Source organism: Fusarium solani (genome assembly GCF_023522795.1).
Source record: "Fusarium solani strain SB1 chromosome Unknown bctg00000001, whole genome shotgun sequence".
Taxonomy (NCBI): Eukaryota; Fungi; Ascomycota; class Sordariomycetes; order Hypocreales; family Nectriaceae; genus Fusarium; species Fusarium solani.
Window position 1 is genome coordinate 3,685,828 of NW_027072156.1, and position 20,846 is coordinate 3,706,673.

Here is a 20,846-nt window from a genome sequence, read left to right on the forward strand (position 1 = left end):
TTGGAACACGATACGTGGTTTCTAGCTCATGATGGACTGCTCAAAGAGAGCTGGAGTTGAGATGAGGTTGTACACACAAATCGTTATACTCAGCAATATGCGTCTACTCAATCAACCATGCAATACCCAACTACCGAAGATATTTCGCGAGCTTCAACCAATCAAATAACGCATTGAGACAGCCCCCCTAATCTCTGTGTAACTGCCCTATCGCGTCTCAGAATTCACCGACGCGACAAGCTTCCCCAGCCGAGCGCTATCAACCTGGCCTAGTACGACTCCGCTCCAGCATTATCACCAAAAAATCCCATCACCACGACCACACACGTCCCAAGACCCCTCAACAAGCCCCTCGCAGCCATGTCCTTCTCCGCCCTCCGTCGCGCCGTCGTCGCCCCGGCCTCGTCCGCCGCTCGCGCCTTCAGCACCACCTCGCCTCGCCCTCTGGCCAAGATCACCATCATCGGTAACCTCGCCGACACACCTGAGCTGCACTCGACCAGCACCGGCCGCGAGATCGTCCGCTACGCCGTCGCCAGCAACAGCGGGCCCCGCGACAACCGCAAGACCAGCTGGTTCAAGATCACCAGCTTCGCTGAGGGCCCCGGCCGCGACTACCTCATGAACTTGCCCAAGGGGTGCGTATTTTTTTTCTTTTCGTTTCGACCCCCGCGAGGAACCCGCGTCCATGCTGACAATGATACTGTAGCGCTACTATCTACGTCGAGGGCGATGCCACTGTCAACACTTACACCGACTCTCAAGGCCAGACCCGTACCGGCTTCAGCGTTGTTCAGCGTATGTTACCCGATCTCCCTTGTGCTAGCACATTTTTCTAACTCTGCGCTCCAGGTTCCCTCGAGGTCCTCCGACGCCCCCAGGCTACTGAGCAGGGCGAGTAAGCGGACTCTTGTTTGTTAAGCATGGACAAAGTACACTACGCGGCGCAATGCCTCCCATGTTTCTCTCCTCTCTGTAACGGATGGTCGATTTTTTCTCTGGATGTCTTGTATGGGTTGTAATGTACGATGAGGCTTACACGCAACCGTCCGAGGGGTTGTATGATACCATGATACGATAAACTTGTTAAACCTATTTGGAAAGTGTGTACTAGATGAGCGCTCGTTGTGGGACGATATGCATGTTGATGTTGTGCGATTTTACGGGCCTCGCACATGATTATCCTCCGGGTCAGTGTCATTGCTAACTTGGTCCCCTTGCCATGGCCTTGTATTCTGATAAGGCCTTCCTACAACTCGTTCTTGTGTAAGATACTCGCCGCATCCATCAAATCAGCCTCAGCCGATGAGGTCAAGCTCTGTGGACAGGGGTACGCGGTGGAACACCAGGGTTGTTTGTGTAAACCAACCAACAATCAGACATGAGGGTGTGGGTTTGAAAATCTAATTGTTTGAAGGACAACCACGGCCAACCAAGTCATGGTTTGCTCTACACCATCTATTCCCAACGGCAATCACCAATGTAGATGCCACTAGCTTACACCAAAGTGCAGCTGTCCATGCACCCAAAGCCAGCCGCGACGCCACCCTCTTCACTCTTGTCGCCCTTTGTCCGTAGCAAATATCCAGCCTCCTCATTGTGGTGAATCTTGCCAGAGCTCTGATCCCAGACACAAGTGCCGTAAATGCCCAACTCGCAGATGACGCCACCTTGCTCCAGGCTGCCGTTGCGAAGGATGATGTTGGAGACTGGAGGAGGTGTGATCAGCTCCATCAGAATGTAAGAGTTCCAGTGAGACTCGGGGATCGACTTGAGGAAGCTCGGAATGGAACCTCGGTAGATGTTGTTACCGCCTCCCTCGCGCTGTGGCTTAAGCACATAGGCTTGGCAGGCTTCTGGGTCAAGAGCCTTCTTGCGAGCCTCAAGACCTGCGTCACTTGTGTCCATGGGGTAGATGTTGGTAAAGGTTCGCCACAGCTCGGCGGCAGCGTCTGTGTCGTCACGGATGAACCGACTAAGCGCAGATGGCGCAGACGCAGGACGAGGGGTAGCGAGAATCTGCTGCACCTTTTTCGTTCCAGCCAACTGAGTCAAAACTGTAGGACACTTGATAGCGTTGGATCGCTCCAAATGGTACCGAGCTTCCCAAGCTTGCTGGTCTGGATAGTCAGAAGGCCCGTATCCGGACCTCATGTAGATGACGGCCACTTCGTAAACCTTGGAAGGGTTTCGAGGAAGGCGATACAGCAGCTGCCGCTTCGGAGTTTTTGCGATTTCAGTGTGCTTCAGGATTTGGGAGTATGGCAGCCTGAAGACGGGTGTGGATGGCGATGAGCTGATAATCTGATACTCCAAGTGGCGCTGATCAAAGATGTTCCTCTCTCCATCCTGCACGAGGAAGATGACACACTTTTGATGGCCGAGCTCAGATTTGGGATAGGCGTTGTAGGCTGCCTCGATGCCAGCCGCCAAGCCACGGGTGCTGGAGTTGTCAGGGAGATCCAGCGAGCCCTGAGGAATGGCATTGTCTAGAAGAGGGTATTCTGTTGTGGCGAGGTACCTGGTGATGTTAGGAGCTGTTCAGTTCATGCCAGGTGAAGTAACGACACGCACTTGTGAAGACCTGACGTATAAGTCGAGAGTCCACCAAATGAGGAGGCAATGGTGTTGAACTCGACCTGCTTTACTTGAAGCGAAGGGGGAGAAGTGTGGGTATCTTGATGGACCATGTAGTCTGAGCGGAACAGACCGAGAGACAAAGGCTTGGATTTGTTAGAAAGAAGTAGGAATGGCCTAGGATATGACTTGCCTGGGTATATCCCTCAGCCTTGACCTTGAGGTGAACGTCCCACAGGTTGCGAATAAACTCGTCACCATCTGCAACCCTTGGAACAATTCAGAAAATGCGATAAGCCGGTGAAGATGTTCACCTACTCTTTGACGACCTGGGCCAGAAACTCCTCATCCCGGCTCACGGAAGCATACAGCTCATTGTAAGTCTTCTGCACTGCCTTGCCCTGGGCGAAACACTGCTTCGGAAACGGGCTGGGAAAGAGTGTGACGGGGACATTGACGGCGGCAATGCCCTTGGGATCTGCCTCGGCGGCTATGACTGTAGGCGGAGGCCTGACTGCGAGGCCATTACCTATGGACCAGTCCTTGACGGTCTCGACGAGGGCTTCCTTTTCTTCGGCCTTGAGGGTGGGGGGATATGCCCCGCTTGTGAGGGAAGCCATGGCAGACGAGGTTGACTGGGAGCGTAGAGGTTGTTCAAGAGACCTCTAGGCCGTTTGATGAGAGATTCTGGTCTGAAGGAAGGGAAAATGAGGCTTCTCAAGAGTGTATCGACGGCCCGCTAGCCGAAGGGGTAGGTACTCTTTTGCGTGATCGGGAAGGGTAGCGCCGGATGGGGTGGCTTAATAATTCAGTGGGTGCTTCTAGACACAATTGGAGCAGGACTTTCTGTGAGACGCGTGGGTAACATGCTCTATAGTGGATGTTGAGGCTACTTCATTCTCCTCCTTATTCAGTCTTTACTTGCTAATGGATGGTTATCTATGAATAGACATGAAGAGATTTAAAGGTCAATGCTTCCTTGGACCCTAGTCACCCAGGGAGTTGTGTGCTTCGATTGCCATTCGCGGGGTATCAAGTTGTCCTTGCACCGTGAATCTTTGGCTACTGCAGTCCCGAAGTTTGACTGCAGAGCATGTTTTGCTTTCAACCGGCAGACCATCAGATATCATCCTTACTGGCGTACTTCAACCGCGAGGCGCCTAGGTGCTTTAGCCAGGCATCAAGACCACTCACTGAAAGCAGCGATATCCATGGATGGGTAAAGTAGGTAGAAGCGCCTGCCCGCCATGGTGGGGCAGCCGGGCGGTTGCTCACTGCTGCGTCCTTAGTGTAAATCCTACTTCCCGCAATTGACTGGACGTATGCCTCCTGAGTTGTTTCATAGCCAAGGCGTTTTCCCCCATTGGCCTCACACAGCGGCCTCCAGCGAACTACCAACAGTACAGTACCAACATGAATGTGAGTGCTCAATGTTGCATCCATCCCAAGGTACCTCTTGGCGGGGTATTCAAGTCACGTGAATTCCCGCAGACTGCCCCGCCGATGAGATCGCCCCTCTCGCGGTACCTCTGGCGCACCGTGCCAAACAGTAAACGCGCTTGGCACAGAGGCTTGCGACGGGAAAAGAGCTGCAGCCATTCGCTCCCATCATTCGACTTTTGCGATACATCAGATCCTCACTCTTACTTCGTCCGCAGCTTCAGCGCATTATCAAGTAACGTGCAAGACCCCATCGGCGTAGCAACTCTTGATCCCCGAGCTTGTGCACTGGCTGCATTTCGCATTGCGGCTCGTTGATTGTCACTTCTCCAAACAACGTCCCGTCTATTTGGCCTGCAAGCTTGAGGCCCAGTTTCTCCAACCCACGCGGCTAGCTGGAGGCTATGCGCTTTTCCTCACATCTCTGTATCAATCGCTGGGCCTATGCCCAGCCCAGCTCATGTTCTTAACCAGTACCCCCCGTGAGTTGGCCCCGTTTGTTCATCTCTTCTTTTTTCATCACCTTCACAACCACTCACCCCGACATTGTATTGACTCGCGAATCAGAAACACCAGCTATTGCGCCCCCCAGAGCGCGCGCAACTCCAACATGGATGGCGTTGAGGCCCAGGATCCCTTTCTTTGGGACGTCGACACCGTGGCCCGTAAACTTTCCACTCCTGACTGGCCATGGGGGCGTGATCCGTCGACTCTGGTCGCCCATGTTCAGGAGGAAGAGCTTGACGGGAAAACCTTGTTGACCTACGATCATACCTTCTCGCGCAAGGAATTGATGGAGTGCTTGGGCATCAAGCCCGCCCGCCACAAAGCTGCCCTCGCAGAGGCCATCGTTGGCTTTCGGTCTAGGAGCCGCGCATATCAGCAATGGCTTCAGCTCTACTCTCGGCAGGAATCCGGTTACGTGGATGATGAGCCCAAGGAACCAGCGCAGGGGGTGGTTGGGCTCAACTCCATCCTAGGTTTGCCAAACGGAGATCACCAGGGTTCGGGTTCTGGGTCATTCTCGGTCGGGATTAATGGAGAGCAAGCTCCAAAGGCCTTCACGCAGACCGACACTGCCTCTGGGCCTAATGCATTTGAGAACTCAGTACAACAAGGCCCGTCGAACGAGGAGCAACCACCACCACAGTTGGATGGCCAACTTGTCGCCAGGGCGCACATTGATCCTCCTGCGACTGTCGAAACTACCGCCTCGACGCGAGAGAATGCCGATGATGATAGGTCCGTCAAGCGTCGTCGAATTGTCCCTACCCTTCTCGACAGCAAGCCGCACAACATTGCTCCCGCTTTCCTCCCCTCCGCAGCGGACGTCCTCGGTTACTCTGCGAAGCCTGAATCCGACCTGGCGCTGGAGCAAGCTGGTGCCCGCAGATACCCCTGGGAAAGGGCTCCTCCATATGCTTATCTCGGAAAGGGCAAAATCTCAACCGCCGACATCAAGGATTCCATGGTCCCTCTTAACTCCAACCTTTTGGAGTTTGAGGACGGTGCATTCGCGACTACTACGGCAACTAAGCCTCCGCCTGGCTTGAGAAATGTGGTCTCTCGTGTTCTCAGACATGTCATGGTCAGCAACAGTCGTGAGCCCGCCCTCTTGTCAAGGTCGTCTAGTCCAGAATCCCAGGGATCTAACCACTCCGACCCTGTTCTTCATTGGTCAGACATGGACGAAGATTTTGATGAAGAAACTTGGAACGAGATAGAGGCGGAAGCACTCGAGAATGAGCGGGCAGAGAATAGTCAATCACTTCCCACCCTCATCTCGAACGAACGAGTCAGGGAGATCTTGGATGAGGCCATCCAGTCCATGGAGGCTACCTGGCAGGAGACCAAGCTACCCAAACATGAGCGAACAGCCTACCGCTTGTGGATCAACGCTCGGCGCATGGGGACAAAGAATCATCAGGTTCGCCATGCTCACATCCAGGCCAAACACTCCAACGACAAGATAGAAGAGTTCTGCACAGAGATTGTGAAGGAGCAGTGGAAGAAGGAGGCTCGGATCCGAGACCAAGCGGTGATTCTCCAACAAACCATCGAAAACAAGGCATACCACGTGTGGTTGATGGGCGTACTGGAGTCTTCTCGTCCGCCTCCCAAGCCAAGCAGACTTGCTCGACCGAGACAGGTGGCTGTGCAGCAGACAGAAGTCCCGGTGGGCGAAGAGATCCTTACCAGCTCTGACGAGGATGATTTTATTGTCCCCGATGAAGAGCTGGAACCAGAAGACCATCCGATGGGCATGGAAGAGGAGACTGTGCCAGCCGGGCCAGGTTCGCGGCCTGAATCTCTGAAAGCAGAGTCACCAGTGGCCCCGGACTACATGGACCTCACACAAGATCTTTCTGCCGCACCTACACCCGGGGGCCATGCCTTTGATGAGGCCGATGTCATTGACCTGACCATCCTTTCCGAGTCGGAAGTGAGTCGCCCGCCGAGTCCTCAAAAGAAAACTCAGATTCCTACTCCTACTCCTCCTCCGCCGCCGCCGCCACCCCTGCCAAAGGAAACAGTGCTTCCCAACAGTGGGATTAATGTTCCCCCACCTATTGAGACACTTGGGAACATTCAAACTATTGGCGGTGTTTCGCCCAAGAGATGGGTCAAGAAGAGCGATCGCTGGAGGCTGTTGATCTGTCTGATCTGGAGACTTGATCACTCTCGCCGAAGAGGCATCCTTGACCGCATTCAGTCGACGCAGCCCGATGTCATTTGGACGGAGCACTTTGAGTCTTACATGGCCGATCCGATTAGGAGCAAGGACGAGTTGACTCCTGAAAGCAGCAAGACTGTTTCATTTGACTTCGTCCGGCTTTTCCACTGCTTCTTCCAGTGTCAGAACGTGGCGGAGGATTCAGTTATCAAATTTAAGCGCAAGAAACTGAACAAGCGGCTTCGGAAGACACGCGGAGTATGGTTCAATTCCTTCTGCAAGTTCATTGAGATGGTCCTCCCGGAGTTCCCTCAGGACAGCCAAATTTACAGAAATGACGACCTTGATGCTCTTGACGCTGAAGAACTGGATGATGACCTGGGAGACGACGACCTGGACGATGACGAGGATGTCGAATCGATGGCGAACCGAAAGGCACGGAAGAATCGCCCAGAGATTATTCGAGACAGGGCGGCAGTGGACCTCAGAGAGCGAGAACACCAAAGACTTGAAGAACAGGAGGCTCGAAGGAACAAGCTGCGAATGGACCTCAAATTACACGGCGTAGCTTCAGACGACAAGTCTCGCATTATCATCAACGAAAGTAAAGAAGAGGACCAAAGCCTTATCTACATCAACGAAGCGATTGGCCCTCGCATCAAGGAACACCAAATCGATGGTGTCCGCTTCCTATGGAACCAGATCGTACGCGATCCAGAGACACGGCAAGGCTGTCTGTTGGCTCACACAATGGGACTGGGAAAGACGATGCAAGTCATTACCTTTCTTGTTGCGCTGGCCGACTCGTCCAAGTCCAAAGATCCATCTGTGGTAGCCCAGATACCCGAAGACCTGAGAAAGGGGTGGACTTTGGTCCTTTGTCCACCCTCCCTGGTAGACAACTGGATAGACGAGTTTCTCATCTGGGCCCCGAAAGGCCTGCTGGGAAAGCTGCGCAAGCTCACGGCGACTCTGAAAGGAGATGACAGATCCGACACAGTTGAAGCATGGGCTTCAGAAGGGGGCGTGCTTGTAATCGGTTACAACATGTTCAAAATCCTTCTCGAAATCCCCGGGGTATCAGAACTCTTGGTTGAGAAGCCTAGTATCGTCATCACGGACGAGGCACATGCCTTGAAAAACCCAGAGACCAAGACTCACATGGCGTGCTCCCGCTTCAGCACCAATGCCCGCATTGCCCTTACAGGCACGCCCCTACACAACAGCGTGCTCGAGTACTATGCCATGATCAACTGGGTTGCACCGAACTTCTTGGGCCCGTTGGCAGAGTTCAAGATCATCTACTCCTTGCCGGTCGAACAGGGATTCGATTTCGACAGTGGCCCAATTGAGAAGAGAAGAGCTTTGACGAAACTTGCTGCTCTCAAGAAGCTGGTCGCACCCAAGGTTCATCGCCGCACGACAGCCGCGCTCAAAGATGGCCTGCCGCCCAAATACGAGTTTGTCATCTACGTTCCACCCGGGGACGTCCAGAAAAAGCTCTACGTTCTCTACCAGGAAGGCATCAAGGGTCAACTGGGAGACGCGAAGGCCAGCGTTCTCTCCGCCATGAACAATCTCAGTTTGATTTGCCGACACCCCAGATGTTTCCATGAAAAAATAATGAGAGTCCGTGAGGGAGACAGGCAGAGAGAGAGGGGAATACCCACCAAACACTCAGAGGATGTGGCATTTCCCAGGCAGATCATTCCACAGGCTTTGCAGGTGCTCAATGTTCCGGATATCAACGACATCTCCCTTTCGCGGAAAACAGAACTGCTGACAGTCATTCTCGACGAGGCACGCAAGGTTGGAGACAAAGTACTCGTGTTCAGTCAGTCTCTGGATTCACTCAACTACCTGGAGGCCATGTGCAAGATGCAGCTCAGGACCATTAGTCGCCTCGACGGAAACACGGCAGTCGAATCCCGTCAAGAGGAGATCAAAAGATTCAACGAAGGCAGCAAGGAGGTATACCTGATATCGACAACTGCTGGAGGCGTTGGTCTCAACATCCACGGAGCCAACAGAGTCGTCATCTTCGACATCAAATGGAACCCAACCGTGGAGCAGCAGGGGATAGGACGTGCTTATCGCCTTGGCCAAAAGAAGCCTGTCTTCGTGTACTGGCTCACGACAGCGGGCACTTTTGAGCAGATCATCCACAACCAGCATGTTTTCAAACAGCAGTTGGCAGCTCGTGTTGTGGACAAGAAGAATCCGATTAGCTGGTCAAAACGCAAGGGCTCTGTCTTGCAGCCCCTGAATGAAAACATGAAGCCAGCTGATCTAAGTCCTTCGCTTGGGAAAGATGTTATCTTGGACAAGCTTATTGGTTACCGGAAGAACGGCAAGGCCATCCTGTCTATTGTCGAGACGGTCATGTTCGAGAGGGAAGACGTGGATACGACACTGACGGCCGAGGAGCAAAAGAGGGCGGATGAATTGGTCGAGATGAACAACCTTCGCTCCACCGACCCTGAGAGATATGAGCAAGTCAAGTTGCAGATTGACCGGGGAGACCTCAACCAGCAGGTATCAGCGATGGCTGCTGCGTCAATGGCAAACCAGAGACCAGTGCATCGATCCTTTGATGGAGCATCGGATCTTCCAGACGAGGGAAACGGACCCATCCACACGGCAGCAGGCCTCTATGGTTGGACTCTTAACGGAGCCAACGGATCAGCCGTGGGGGAAAACACAACAGTAAGTTCATGCTGCGCACCCATTATGAATCACGGGGCTGACGAATTCACCAAGGTTGTCCGGCCACCAACGCCGCCTCCTCATGTCCAAGGGCCAATCCCTATGCCTATGCCCGGGGCGAATACCTTCTTCGGAGAGCACCCATCGCAAGTTCCCGTCGCGGAGCATCAGCGACCAGCGCCACCGCAACCGTTTGTCACGACTCCCACGGCACCTCCAACTCCTGTGGTGGCTCCAACTCCTATGGCAGCTCCAACACCAAAGGAGCCCCTTCAACCATCTCCTCGCCCGGCAGCCCATAGCAGCATCTTCAAGGGAGGTGGTCTATTCAACGTGTCAGAAATCCCAGCCAAGGTGGAATTCGAGAAGCAGCTACAGGATACAGTCCGAAAGCTGCAACAGCGCAATGTGCCCCAGATGGGAGGGGACCCAGCGCAGATAGCCAGTGCCCTGACGGATAGGGTGAACACGGTTCGGAAGGAAGGCAAGTTTGGATTCTTGCCCGATACCCAACGTTGGAAGTTCCTTGTCGGGCTACTGTCACACGATAAGTTCGGAATTGCCATCGTTGCGGGTTATCTAAGCACAGACTACGTGGCTCTGGCCGAAGAACACGAACTGGAGAGCCGGATGCAGACAATCAACGCGCTTGAGGAAAAGGATATCTCCGCCCAGGCACACAGGAGATTCAACTCACCGGACCCAAATGTATGAGAACAGGAGCAACCCCAGCTCACACCAACTCGGTTGTTTTGAAACAAAACGGGCTGACTTTGTTTCAAGAACCTACAGAACATTCGCCGGCACAGCTTACAACGGAGCGAGACTCGACCACTGGCCAGGGATGATATGAAAGTAATGCGGGAAGCAATGGACAATAGGAGAAACAGGGCGTCCTGTCTGCCGCAGTGGGCTAATCAAGCACTGGAGGAAGAGCAGAACCGTGGATCTCCAAGACCAGAACCATTGGAGCGACGGACCGTGTCTAGGAATGGAACACCTCGCGGGGGGCAGGTCGACCCGTGGCGGGGAGCATAATGAGAAGAATTGATGGGAGGCGCATGCACAGGGTGGATGAAGAGCACGAGGGGATGCACAGGCGTTTACGGCGTGTCATTTGAACCCAACGATACCCATTTGGAAGGATGCTTTACCTTTATTGCTTTGCGGCGAGACGATCAAGGGGCCCTTGCATAAGGCGACACTGCAAGAAGGAAAGGTTTACTGTACGGAGGTATGGATTTTGAGAAATCAGGAGACACGACTGTGGGATGTTGGCGGCGATCGCCTATGGGGCAGGAACAGTACCTGGGTCAGATTCTAGACGATTCATGGGTCCCCAGGCGCTTGAGTCCAGCTCAATTGAAGATGGTCGCCTACGTATCCTAAGTGTTGTTGTTGTTGTTGTCTCATAGGTCGGGTAGTTGAAGACGGCCTTTTCGCCGAGCTGAATAGACTAGAAGTCAAGCAATGATTCAGTGAATATGAGTCAGTCTAGATGTTGGACAAGAACTCAGACAAGTCTCGATTGAAGGAAATGGAGCTAATAGTGAATGGCTTAGTAGTTAATATCCACTTTAACAATCGTACGAGAAGAGAAGATGGAAGACCGAGGGCATTCTAACTTGGGTCCTAGCGCGAGAAGCACCAACGTTATGTAACTGTTGAAGATGTGTCCGGTGCCGGAAGAATTTGCCTCGTTGAGAAAAGAAGCGCTTTCTGTCGGTGACACATGGCCAACTGAGATTTCGCCCTTTTTCGCCCTTGGATGACAACGGCGACGGCCGGGACCAATTGGAAGCAGAGTTCGAGTGTGCGAAAAAGAGACGACGGTTTTGGCCCCTCTCGGAAAAGAAGGAATCTGGACCAATCATGAACGAGGTATTTTCTTTACCCAGGTCTCGTTGGTGTCGATGAGTCTGACTCGGCCCTGTCCATGGTGGCATGGATGTGGATGTACCGGACAGTATTCCACATGCTGCGTCTGCATGTAACCCGTACCCTGTTGGATGTGGATGTGGATGTGGATGTTGTTGAGGTTTGAGATGAGAAGGAAGAGCTACGAAATCTGCATAACCGTTGTTGAATTGAGAAGGGTATTTTATGTCATTGCCTGATTGATAACCTTGACGATGATGGATGAACGTGCTTCACGTGCAAGGTACAATCTACAACTTACCCGACGCCTTGGCCACTCGGCGTCCCCTTCGGCTGAGCTGAAAGGTGAGCGGGCAAGCGACATGCCGGTGGGGAAGGAGGCATCGGCAACCGGCAGACGAGAAGTCACCGGTGACTTTCCTGAATGGGGCAAGAAGCGCGGAGTTGCTTGGAGAGGGAAGGAAGCGAAAGACGGAACCGAAACGGACGGATTCTATGGGTCAGAGACGCCCTTTCCGAACCGCCGACTGTCTCTGAATCTTTCTCAGCACTTCCTTTTCCTCAACCTTTTTTCCTCCTCCCTCTCCTTTTCTCCTCTTCCATCCAACCAACTCAACCCTCTCCACCTTGTCAAGAGAGAGCAATTGCTTCGCTTTTGTCTCGCTCGTTCATTGCGACCGAGTGTAGCCCCTCGTCGCTTTTTTTCGCTGGCATTTTTGCCCCTCCACACACCCTCAACTTCGACCGTTGCCCCTCCGGTTCGCTCTACCCACCGAAGCCTTCTCCGTCTCGACTTGAATCAACGAGCATAGTCGGATTTTCGCAATCATGGACGCCGTCCTTCGCCAGTCCAAGGCCATGTGCCCCTTCTTGAAGACGGCCTCGCCTGCCACCCTGCGCGCCCTGTCCACCTCGACCCGTCCCCAGGCCGCTCTCCCCTCGACGGCTGCCGCCTCTCCCTGCGGCGGCACCATGTCCAAGCTTCAGCTGCTCGGTCAGCGGTGCCCCGTCATGGGCAAGGCCATGGCTGTCCAGACGGCCAAGCACCGCGCCGCTGCCTCGGTTCGAGCCTTCTCTGGTCACTCCAAGACCGGCAAGGCCAAGATTCACACCAGCCGTAACCAGGAGGCCCGCGCCGTCGACCGCCCGCTCTTCGAGGGTCGCGACAATGGTATGTTCTCGACGCCACTAATATTGGCATCATCACATGTTGCCCGGTCTCAATTGTTCTTCAGCTGACACTGAATGCAGCCCCCATTCCTCCTGGAACCAACCCGAATCGAAAGGCTACCTCGGCCTCTCCCGTCGCTGCTGCCGCCGCCGCCGGCTTCCACTCTCCTGGCAAATTCGACTATGAAGGCTTCTACAATGCCGAGCTCGACAAGAAGCACAAGGACAAGTCGTATCGCTATTTCAACAACATCAATCGTCTGGCCAAGGAATTCCCCGCGCGCACATGTCTGACAAGGAGGATCGAGTAACTGTCTGGTGCGCAAACGATTATCTGGGCATGGGTCGAAACACTCATGTCTTGAACAAGATGCATGAAACCCTCGAGGAGTATGGCGCTGGTGCCGGTGGAACCCGAAACATCTCCGGTCACAATAGGCACGCTGTCGAGCTCGAGGGTACGCTGGCCAAGTTGCACGCTAAGGAGGCGGCTCTTGTGTTCAGCTCATGCTATGTGGCCAATGATGCGACTTTGGCAACACTGGGTAGCAAGATGCCCGATTGTGTGATTCTGTCGGATAGCCTGAACCATGCCTCCATGATCCAGGGTATCCGACACTCTGGAACCAAGAAGATTGTGTTTAAGCACAACGACATCCAGGACCTCGAGGCAAAGCTTGCGTCTCTACCGCTGCACGTGCCCAAGATCATCGCCTTTGAGTCGGTGTACAGCATGTGCGGCTCCATTGGCCCAATTGAGGAGATTTGCGACCTTGCTGAAAAGTACGGCGCCATCACCTTTCTCGATGAAGTCCATGCCGTCGGCATGTACGGTCCTCACGGTGCTGGTGTTGCTGAGCACCTGGACTGGGAGGCGCATGTCAAGGGTGCCCCTCGGGGAACGATCATGGACCGCATTGACATCATTACTGGCACTCTGGGCAAGGCGTATGGCTGCGTTGGTGGATACATTGCCGGCAGCTCCAAGCTCGTTGACATGATTCGCTCTCTGGCTCCTGGCTTCATCTTCACCACTTCGCTGCCCCCTGCGACCATGGCTGGCGCCAAGACATCGATTGAGTACCAGATGGAGTATGATGGTGACCGACGACTCCAGCAGCTGCACACTCGGGCTGTCAAGGAGGCGATGAACGCCCGAGACATCCCCGTAATTCCTAACCCCTCCCACATCATCCCCATCCTTGTTGGAAACGCGGAGACTGCCAAGGCGGCTTCCGACATGCTTCTCAACGACTACCGAATCTATGTGCAGTCGATCAACTACCCCACTGTGCCTGTTGGTCAGGAGCGTCTCCGAATCACTCCCACCCCTGGACACACCAAGGAGTACCGAGATCAGCTCGTCCAGGCTGTTGACGAGATCTGGACTCGGCTCAACATTAAGCGAACCTCTGATTGGGCGGCCGAAGGTGGCTTCATCGGTGTTGGCGAGGAGGGCAACGTTCAGGAGCCCCTCTGGACTGACAAGCAGCTCAACGTGGAGCAGGCGACCGAGGAGATCAAGGCTACTGGCAATGCGGCCAATGGCATCACCGAGGCGCTCCTTGAGCTCGAGTCGAGGCAAACTTCCGAGGCTGCCACGGCTGCTTAAATGCCGTTTAAGTGCAAAGGGATAAATGTCCCTGCACATGCTGCGACTGGTGAATGAGTCGCAGCAGCAATCAAGTTCCTTTCTACCACAACCATTTGAGAGATATCTTTTGCAATCTATACCAGCTCTGACTGGATGGATCTGAGAATTGAATACTTTTTTGCCCATGCCGCATAATGTGGCGCATATGGGGAACCAACACATACTCTTGACCCTCTTGTCTCGTGTGCCTGCATGCCTGTCTTTGTCTCTTGTTGACCATCTTGACCCTTCTGACCTCTTGTGGTGTTTGCTTATATAGATGTCTGTGTCTGTGTCCGTGCTGTTAGTGATTGCCAGGATCTGTTTGCTCCGTTCCTCCGTCCCTCCGTTGTGGTTGTGGCTTTTGGCAACGGAAAAATGTTTCACCGACAACCAGTGGCGGCGTGGCTCGGAGGCCAGGCCGGAGGATCGGCGCAATTTTGGGTCTCCGTGTCCGTTCCCAAGGACCAGGACCCTTGCATTTCGGACGGCTTCAGCAAGTCAAACGGCGTCCGAGGCGGCCGTTGGAGCAGTCGAGCACATGAGCCCTTGTCGAGGTCGAGAATGCCTCCGACTCTCCTGCTCCGTTTCCTTTCCAAACCACTTTTCTGCCGTCATAGCGACAGGATAATAGGCATGACAAGATGAGTCCCGGTATTGTCCCATCCAAGAACAAGGGCCCCAAGGCCTGCACGACATGCGCCAAGGCAAAGGCCAGATGCGTTCCGGGCCCTGAAGGGAGCCTCAAGTGCGACAGGTGAGCCTAGATGATTGGCCTGGCTGGTTAAGGTGCCATGTCAGGCCGTCAAGGTTTGTTGTGTGTAAGTTGGAACTGGCCGCTGACGAGAGACGTATTGCCAACCCCCAGGTGTCACCGGCTGGACAAGACATGTATGTCCCAGACTCCGGCTCCGCCCCGGCCCCGGAAGAGCCCCAAGTTGTCCAAGATTGCCGCTCTGGAGAAGCGACTGGAGGAGCTGTCGTCCCATGTACGGCACGACTCCTCGAGCAGGTCCCCCACACCGTCCCCCGAGGCAGAGACAGAGCCAGCGTCGGAGCTCTGCAGCAAGACCGACAGCTGGGACTTTAACCACATTTTCCCTTTGAAGCAGAGTGCTGATAGTCAAACACCCCATCCCCCAGCGTCAGAACCAGGCAAGCGGCGCCCATGGGACTCATGGTGGCCTACGCCACACGAGGCCGAGCTGCTGCTGGCAAACTATAGGAACATCCACGCGTGTCTGTTCCCCTTTGTGAGGGTGCCGGAGCATCTCACGGCGCTCGAGGTGCGAGAGAATCGGCCGTTCATGTGGAAGGCCATCATGATGGTGGGGTGCTTCCTCGATGGGGCAAGACAGGTCAAGTTGGGTGAGGAGCTGTTGGCCGAGATTGGCCGGGCGGCTGTTGTGGATGGGCTGAAGAGCCTGGATCTGCTGCATGGGTTGCAGATGTTGGTAGCATGGTGGGTTTCGACACGCATTCTGTGAGTTGAGCGGCACTGACCTTGGCGCAGGTTTCACTATGCACTCAAGGGCTCGCAGGTTACGAACCTGCTCTTCCTTGCTCGGTCCATGTGCGTCAACTTGACCTTCAAGGAGGATGCTAGTTTGCAAGGGGAAGCCATGGAGCGGAACCTCGACCATATGAGAGCATATGCCGGAACATATTATCTCAACACTTTGTAAGTACCCCTGCTATTTTGAGGATAATTGCTTACCCTTTTGCAGAGTGTTTACGGCAAACAAGAGACCGGATGTTCTCATGAACACTAGTTCCTTAGAGACATGCTGCAAGGTGCTTGAGGCAAACATGGAGTATCCTTCCGATGAGTATTTGGTGAAGCTGGTGAGGATTCAACAGCTGGCTCAGTCCATCTCTCTCACCATGACTGTCGAAAATATCGGCCAACATGCTATGAAGCTACCTTTAACAATGGTGGTGCGCTCATTCCAGGATCAGCTTGATCAGTACAGGAATTCTCTTGGTCCACGCTTTTCCGGCAATGGTAAGTAACCTGTCCTCAATATTCACAGCAGACGCTTACATGTGTGCTAGATAACCTCAAGTCGCATATTCATGTGGCCGAGGTCCTCCTCTACGAGATTGCCCTCTCGGATCAACACTCTACAGCCTCATACATGCCCTTGACCGATCGCCTCCAGCTCCTCTGGGGCTGCCTCAGGTCGCTCAAGTCCTTCTTCGATCTCCGCTTCTCGCATCGCGAGCTCGAAAGGCCGCGGTTCCTGTGCATGAGCGCGTCTGACTTTGTCTACACCATCATCACGGGCATTAAGCTCATGACGCTGCAACTGCCTGGATGGAACCTCGCCAGCATTCACAACGAGCTCGACATGACCGAGGTGATGGACCAGCAGGTTCGCGACCTGGTGGTCATCGTCGCGCGGCGCAAGCAGGGCAACATCCTAGGCACGGCGACGCCCTCAGGTGTCCCGGCGCCGCAGCCCCCTGAGGATCCGTTCGAGAGGCTTTTGCGGCAACTCAAGACGCTGAGGGACCTGGTCAAGGTGGAGCTGAAGCGGCTTGTAGCCGGGACTGCGAACCCTCAGGTCGTCGAGTTTAGCCAAGACATTTTGATGGGTGATTTCAGTAGCGATTTCTGGCAGGGATCCACGCAGGGGTTTAATGTTTGGAATATCGTGGGGGATCCAGGCGTGTTGGATGAGTCTATGCAATGAGATGATGTGATCGGATAAAGAATGGATGAGCTGAGCCGGCTCTCTGGCGTTGGAATATCTAGTTATGAGACTACTTGGGCGGGCGTTGATGAGGGAGGGAACTATTCAGGGGTTCAGGGGGTTATCTGGTACATGTTGAATGGGTGGTTCTCTTGGAGATAATCAAGTGTATTTTATTGTTTATATATGCGAAGCTTAATACTTTCGATCCCTCAGTTGAACTACGCCTCGATGTCCACAGCCTCAACAGCCTTGACCTTGGCCATGGTCAACCATCTAAGATCACCGTTGCCAGTGGCCTTTCGAATGGCATAGAGCTCGTCCAAGAAGGCGGGCACAAACGTACCTGGCCCGCGGACCTCGCTTCTCTCGGCGGCGAACTCGGCCGCAAGCCCGAACATGACGGTGCCGGCTACGGCAGCCAGTAGCGGATCGGCTCCGTACGCGGCAACCATGGCGCTCACAGTGGTGCCAAGAGTACACCCCGTACCTGTAACCTCACCAAGATAAGGGTGTCCATTGCTAATAGCCAGTGTGCGGGATCCGTCGCTGACAAGGTCGACGGCGCCTGTCAGGAGAACCACGTTGCGTCGCTTTTTCGCGATGGAACGCACGAGCGAGGCTTTCTGGGCGAGGGTCAAGGATGAGGTAGAGTCTACTCCTCGTTGGGTGATTGTAGCTCCCGCCACGGTCTGGATCTCGCCCTCGTTGCCCTTGATGACGGTGAAGTGGCCTGCGTCGAGGAGGGACTTGACGGCGTTCCGGCGGACAGAGGTTGCGCCAGCGCTGAGCGGTTAACATATTGTTATCATCAACAAGAGTTGAACTTACCCGACTGGGTCTAGAACAATAGGTCGTCCGGCGTCGTTGTAGGCCTTGATGGCCTGGATATAGTTCTTGAGGCCGTCAGGGGTTACGGTGCCCATGTTGACGACAAGGGCGCCGCCAAGCTTGGCCAGGTCGGCCGCTTCTTCTGCGTAGTTTGCCATGATGGGGGAGGCACCGACGCAGAGAGCAACGTTGGCGGCAAAGTTCTGGACGACCTACAACTTGTTAGCTTTTGAGCATAACCATGTCAAGGTGGAACGTACCAGGTTGGTCATGTTGTGCGTCAGGGGAGTGCTATTAGCTACGGCGCCGACGACTTCAGGGATCTTGGCGGTGATGACCTGGCTGAGGATATCACGAGAGGCAGCGGCCGGATCGGGAGCGGCGATGATGGCGCTCACGACGGCAACGCCGTCAAGGGCCTTGGTCGGGGAGCGGGCAACCGTGAGGACGGAGCCGGCGTTGGAGCCGTTGACGCCGCCGATGCAAACAGTAGGTACGGCGCCGTGGCCGGCGGCCGCGAGAGCGGAGAGGATCTCGCGGACACCGGAGGGGCCGATGATGGACTTTGTATCCTTCTTGCTGGAATAGGGGGTTAGTTGGTGGTTGGTGAGATGATATTTCGTTCCTTACGTCTGGGTTGAATAGACGGTTCCAAGACCAAGATAGTCGGCGCCAGCCTCACAGGCCTTGAGAGCTTCCTCTTTAGAGCTTGCAGTGACACCGATGATCTTATCGGGTCCCAAGAGGTTCCTAGCCTCCTCAAAGGCTAAATCATCAAAGTCAGCTTTTCTCACCTCACACAGGCTCATCTCAACATACCCATATCATCCTGTCCAATATGAACACCCTCACACCTAACCTCGGCAGCAACATCAACACGGTCATTTATGAGCAAGGGAACGTTGTACCGCCGCGACACGGCGTGCAGCTTCTTGGCCGTCTCGACAGCCACGGCACGCTCGCTGTGCTTGTCACGGTACTGCAGGACGGTGACGCCGCCCCTCAGCGCTGCCTCTACGATCTTCTCGAGGTCACCGTCGCCGAGGATGGCGGGGGTCGAGTCGGTGACGAGGTAGAGGCCGTAGTTGACGGATGGTTTGGCCATGGTTTTTTGAGTGAGTCAGTTTGGGGCTGTTGGCGGGGTTAGCATGGATCTCGAGATTGATAAGATTAGATGCAAGTGAATGTTACCTTTCGGACAAACACCTTAAAAATGCATGTAGGTTGATCTTTGGTCAAGATCTTGAGGTAGTTGAAGGGATCGAGTGTTTATCGAGGGTGGAGTGAGTTGAGGTTGAGCCAAGTTGAGCGACTAAAATGTCAGTGGGTGAGTAATTATGACATGGGGCCATGATCGCGACATTGGCAGTGGAGGCCATAGACTCAACAACAACAACACAGTTAATAATCATACATTCTATCCTTGATGAGTCTATATCTTTCAAAAGACACTTTTTTTATCCTTTGTTCCAGTCTATCCCTGTTGATGCTATGCCACAAATACAACCCAAAATCCCTATCATACAGTTTGTCCCTCTTACAACTCATCACTTTAAAACCTCGAGATATCCCGTCCAAAGATCCAAGTAATCAACCAGTAAAACGGAATCATGATCTTGTTCTTCAGACTCATGCTCTTGGTCAGATATGCAGTCCGCCAGAGGATCCACGCAGCTCTGCCCTTGAGCTCGTCGGCGCCCTTCTGGTGGATGGCCCTCCACCCACCGAGGTACGCCATGGTTCCCCAGTTGCGGAAGTGGAACGGCGCCGTGGGAGCTCCCTGGGATGAAGTTCCCGCGTTGAAGCGCTTGCCGAGGTATGTGGCCTGCTGGCTGGCTACTTGGGCTGTTGCTGGGAACGATCGGCCTTGGACGACGGCGCAGTCGCCGATGGCGAAGACGTCTGGGAGGGACTTTGTGACGGTGTTTCCGTTGTTGTCTTGGGATTCGACTTGCACGCGGAGGTGCTCGTCCACCTTGATGCCGCCCGTCTTGCTGTCCTTGGCGATCTTGCCTGCGCCCTTGACCTCCTGGCCGACCAGTCTCCCTACAAGGGGGTTCTGCATGAGACCGGTACTCCAGACGACAACACCTGCTGCTACTTCCTCTGGCTCTTCCTTGATCTTCATAAGCAGCACATCGTCGTCCTGTCGGATACGCTGGAGGTGATGCTCCGTCTTGACGCGGATACCCCTGCGGCTAAACATGTTTGTCGCATATGCCGCCAAGTTGCGATCAAACATGGGCAGAACCTTGGGTGCAATGTCGTAGATGGTGATGGCCACATGCTCCATCAACTCTGGATACATCTTGGCCAGATCCTCATGAATCAGGTCGTGCAACTCTGCCGCAAACTCAATGCCAGTAGGTCCTCCACCCACGACGGCAAAGTGTAGCAGACGCTTCCTCTGAACATCGCTGGCACTTGGCAGAGCCGCCTGCTCAAACTTTTGCAGAACCTTGAGACGTACAGTTCTCGCATCTGTAGCATCTCTCAGGAAGCAGGCGTGCTCCTTGACGCCTTCGACGCCAAATGTCTGACTGTAACACCCAACAGCCACAACGAGCTTGTCATACGGCACCTGGAACTCGAGGCCCTTGAGCAGATCCTTCCCCGTGCGGGCCGTGACACCATCACGCTGATTAGCCTCGACAGTGATGGTCTTTGCCGCAAAGTCAATGTCTGACGCCCACGCCTGGTGGAACTCTGTCAGTCCCAACTTGCGGCATGGCTCGACGGCAGCTCTAAACTCGAGCGTGCCAACGGCCGTGGAGGCGATGAGGGGGGTGAAGACAAAGTGGGAACGAGGCGAGATAAGGATCCGTGAAGCTTTTGAGGGGTTGATTGTCCGGGCGAGAGCGTAGCCGGCCCATCCGGATCCGAGCACCACGATGCGTTCCTTGGAGTCGGCTGAAGTGAGACATGTTAGTGATGTTTTCGAATTGGGGATATCCGAGATTGTAAAGATGATTCTTGAAAGAATCAAGATATACATCCTTCAGAGATATCAAATATCAAGTAAAACTCACCATCTTGTGTTATCGTGCCCGCCAGTCTCTTGGAGATGACTCTATTCCCAGTTCCTCCAACCCTCACCAAAGCACGACTCGGCGGGAAACCAACCATTGCGTGACGATTATCAAGCAAGACCCTCAAAGGCGTAAAGAAATAGAAACGAAATAAAAACACCGAGAGAAGAAAAAAATCTGGAGGATCAAGTGTCGCCTTCCGTAGATAAGTG

General features: G+C 54.2%; 8 protein-coding genes across 8 annotated transcripts; 5 read left to right on the forward strand and 3 right to left on the reverse strand.

The window, feature by feature from the left end:
* Positions 1-360: 360 nt before the first annotated feature.
* Positions 361-902, forward strand: MRS44_003247 (uncharacterized protein; the record flags this gene model as incomplete). Its single annotated transcript, XM_046273539.1, has 3 exons — positions 361-638; positions 710-798; positions 853-902. 3 exons carry the CDS (start codon positions 361-363, stop codon positions 900-902), a joined length of 417 nt encoding a protein of 138 aa, XP_046137361.1.
* Positions 903-1,497: 595 nt separating this feature from the next.
* On the reverse strand, positions 1,498-3,197 carry MRS44_003248 (uncharacterized protein; the record flags this gene model as incomplete). The annotated part of the gene is made up of 4 exons (XM_065623138.1): positions 1,498-2,521; positions 2,575-2,677; positions 2,767-2,846; positions 2,896-3,197. The coding sequence occupies 4 exons, from the start codon at positions 3,195-3,197 to the stop codon at positions 1,498-1,500; spliced, it is 1,509 nt and encodes a 502-aa protein (XP_065479210.1).
* A 1,430-nt stretch (positions 3,198-4,627) lies between these two features.
* Positions 4,628-10,111, forward strand: MRS44_003249 (uncharacterized protein; the record flags this gene model as incomplete). Its single annotated transcript, XM_065623139.1, has 1 exon — positions 4,628-10,111. The coding sequence occupies one exon, from the start codon at positions 4,628-4,630 to the stop codon at positions 10,109-10,111; it is 5,484 nt and encodes a 1,827-aa protein (XP_065479211.1).
* A 1,992-nt stretch (positions 10,112-12,103) lies between these two features.
* On the forward strand, positions 12,104-12,756 carry MRS44_003250 (uncharacterized protein; the record flags this gene model as incomplete). The annotated part of the gene is made up of 2 exons (XM_046268389.2): positions 12,104-12,446; positions 12,527-12,756. The coding sequence occupies 2 exons, from the start codon at positions 12,104-12,106 to the stop codon at positions 12,754-12,756; spliced, it is 573 nt and encodes a 190-aa protein (XP_046137364.2).
* A 59-nt stretch (positions 12,757-12,815) lies between these two features.
* On the forward strand, positions 12,816-14,057 carry MRS44_003251 (uncharacterized protein; the record flags this gene model as incomplete). Its single annotated transcript, XM_065623140.1, has 1 exon — positions 12,816-14,057. The coding sequence occupies one exon, from the start codon at positions 12,816-12,818 to the stop codon at positions 14,055-14,057; it is 1,242 nt and encodes a 413-aa protein (XP_065479212.1).
* A 665-nt stretch (positions 14,058-14,722) lies between these two features.
* MRS44_003252 (uncharacterized protein) lies at positions 14,723-16,774 on the forward strand (the record flags this gene model as incomplete). The annotated part of the gene is made up of 5 exons (XM_046275334.2): positions 14,723-14,835; positions 14,947-15,540; positions 15,592-15,759; positions 15,806-16,083; positions 16,134-16,774. 5 exons carry the CDS (start codon positions 14,723-14,725, stop codon positions 16,772-16,774), a joined length of 1,794 nt encoding a protein of 597 aa, XP_046137365.1.
* A 221-nt stretch (positions 16,775-16,995) lies between these two features.
* Positions 16,996-18,710, reverse strand: MRS44_003253 (uncharacterized protein; the record flags this gene model as incomplete). The annotated part of the gene is made up of 5 exons (XM_046268391.2): positions 16,996-17,560; positions 17,606-17,817; positions 17,866-18,184; positions 18,236-18,371; positions 18,425-18,710. The coding sequence occupies 5 exons, from the start codon at positions 18,708-18,710 to the stop codon at positions 16,996-16,998; spliced, it is 1,518 nt and encodes a 505-aa protein (XP_046137366.1).
* A 447-nt stretch (positions 18,711-19,157) lies between these two features.
* Positions 19,158-20,600, reverse strand: MRS44_003254 (uncharacterized protein; the record flags this gene model as incomplete). Its single annotated transcript, XM_046272564.2, has 1 exon — positions 19,158-20,600. One exon carries the CDS (start codon positions 20,598-20,600, stop codon positions 19,158-19,160), a length of 1,443 nt encoding a protein of 480 aa, XP_046137367.2.
* Positions 20,601-20,846: the final 246 nt, after the last annotated feature.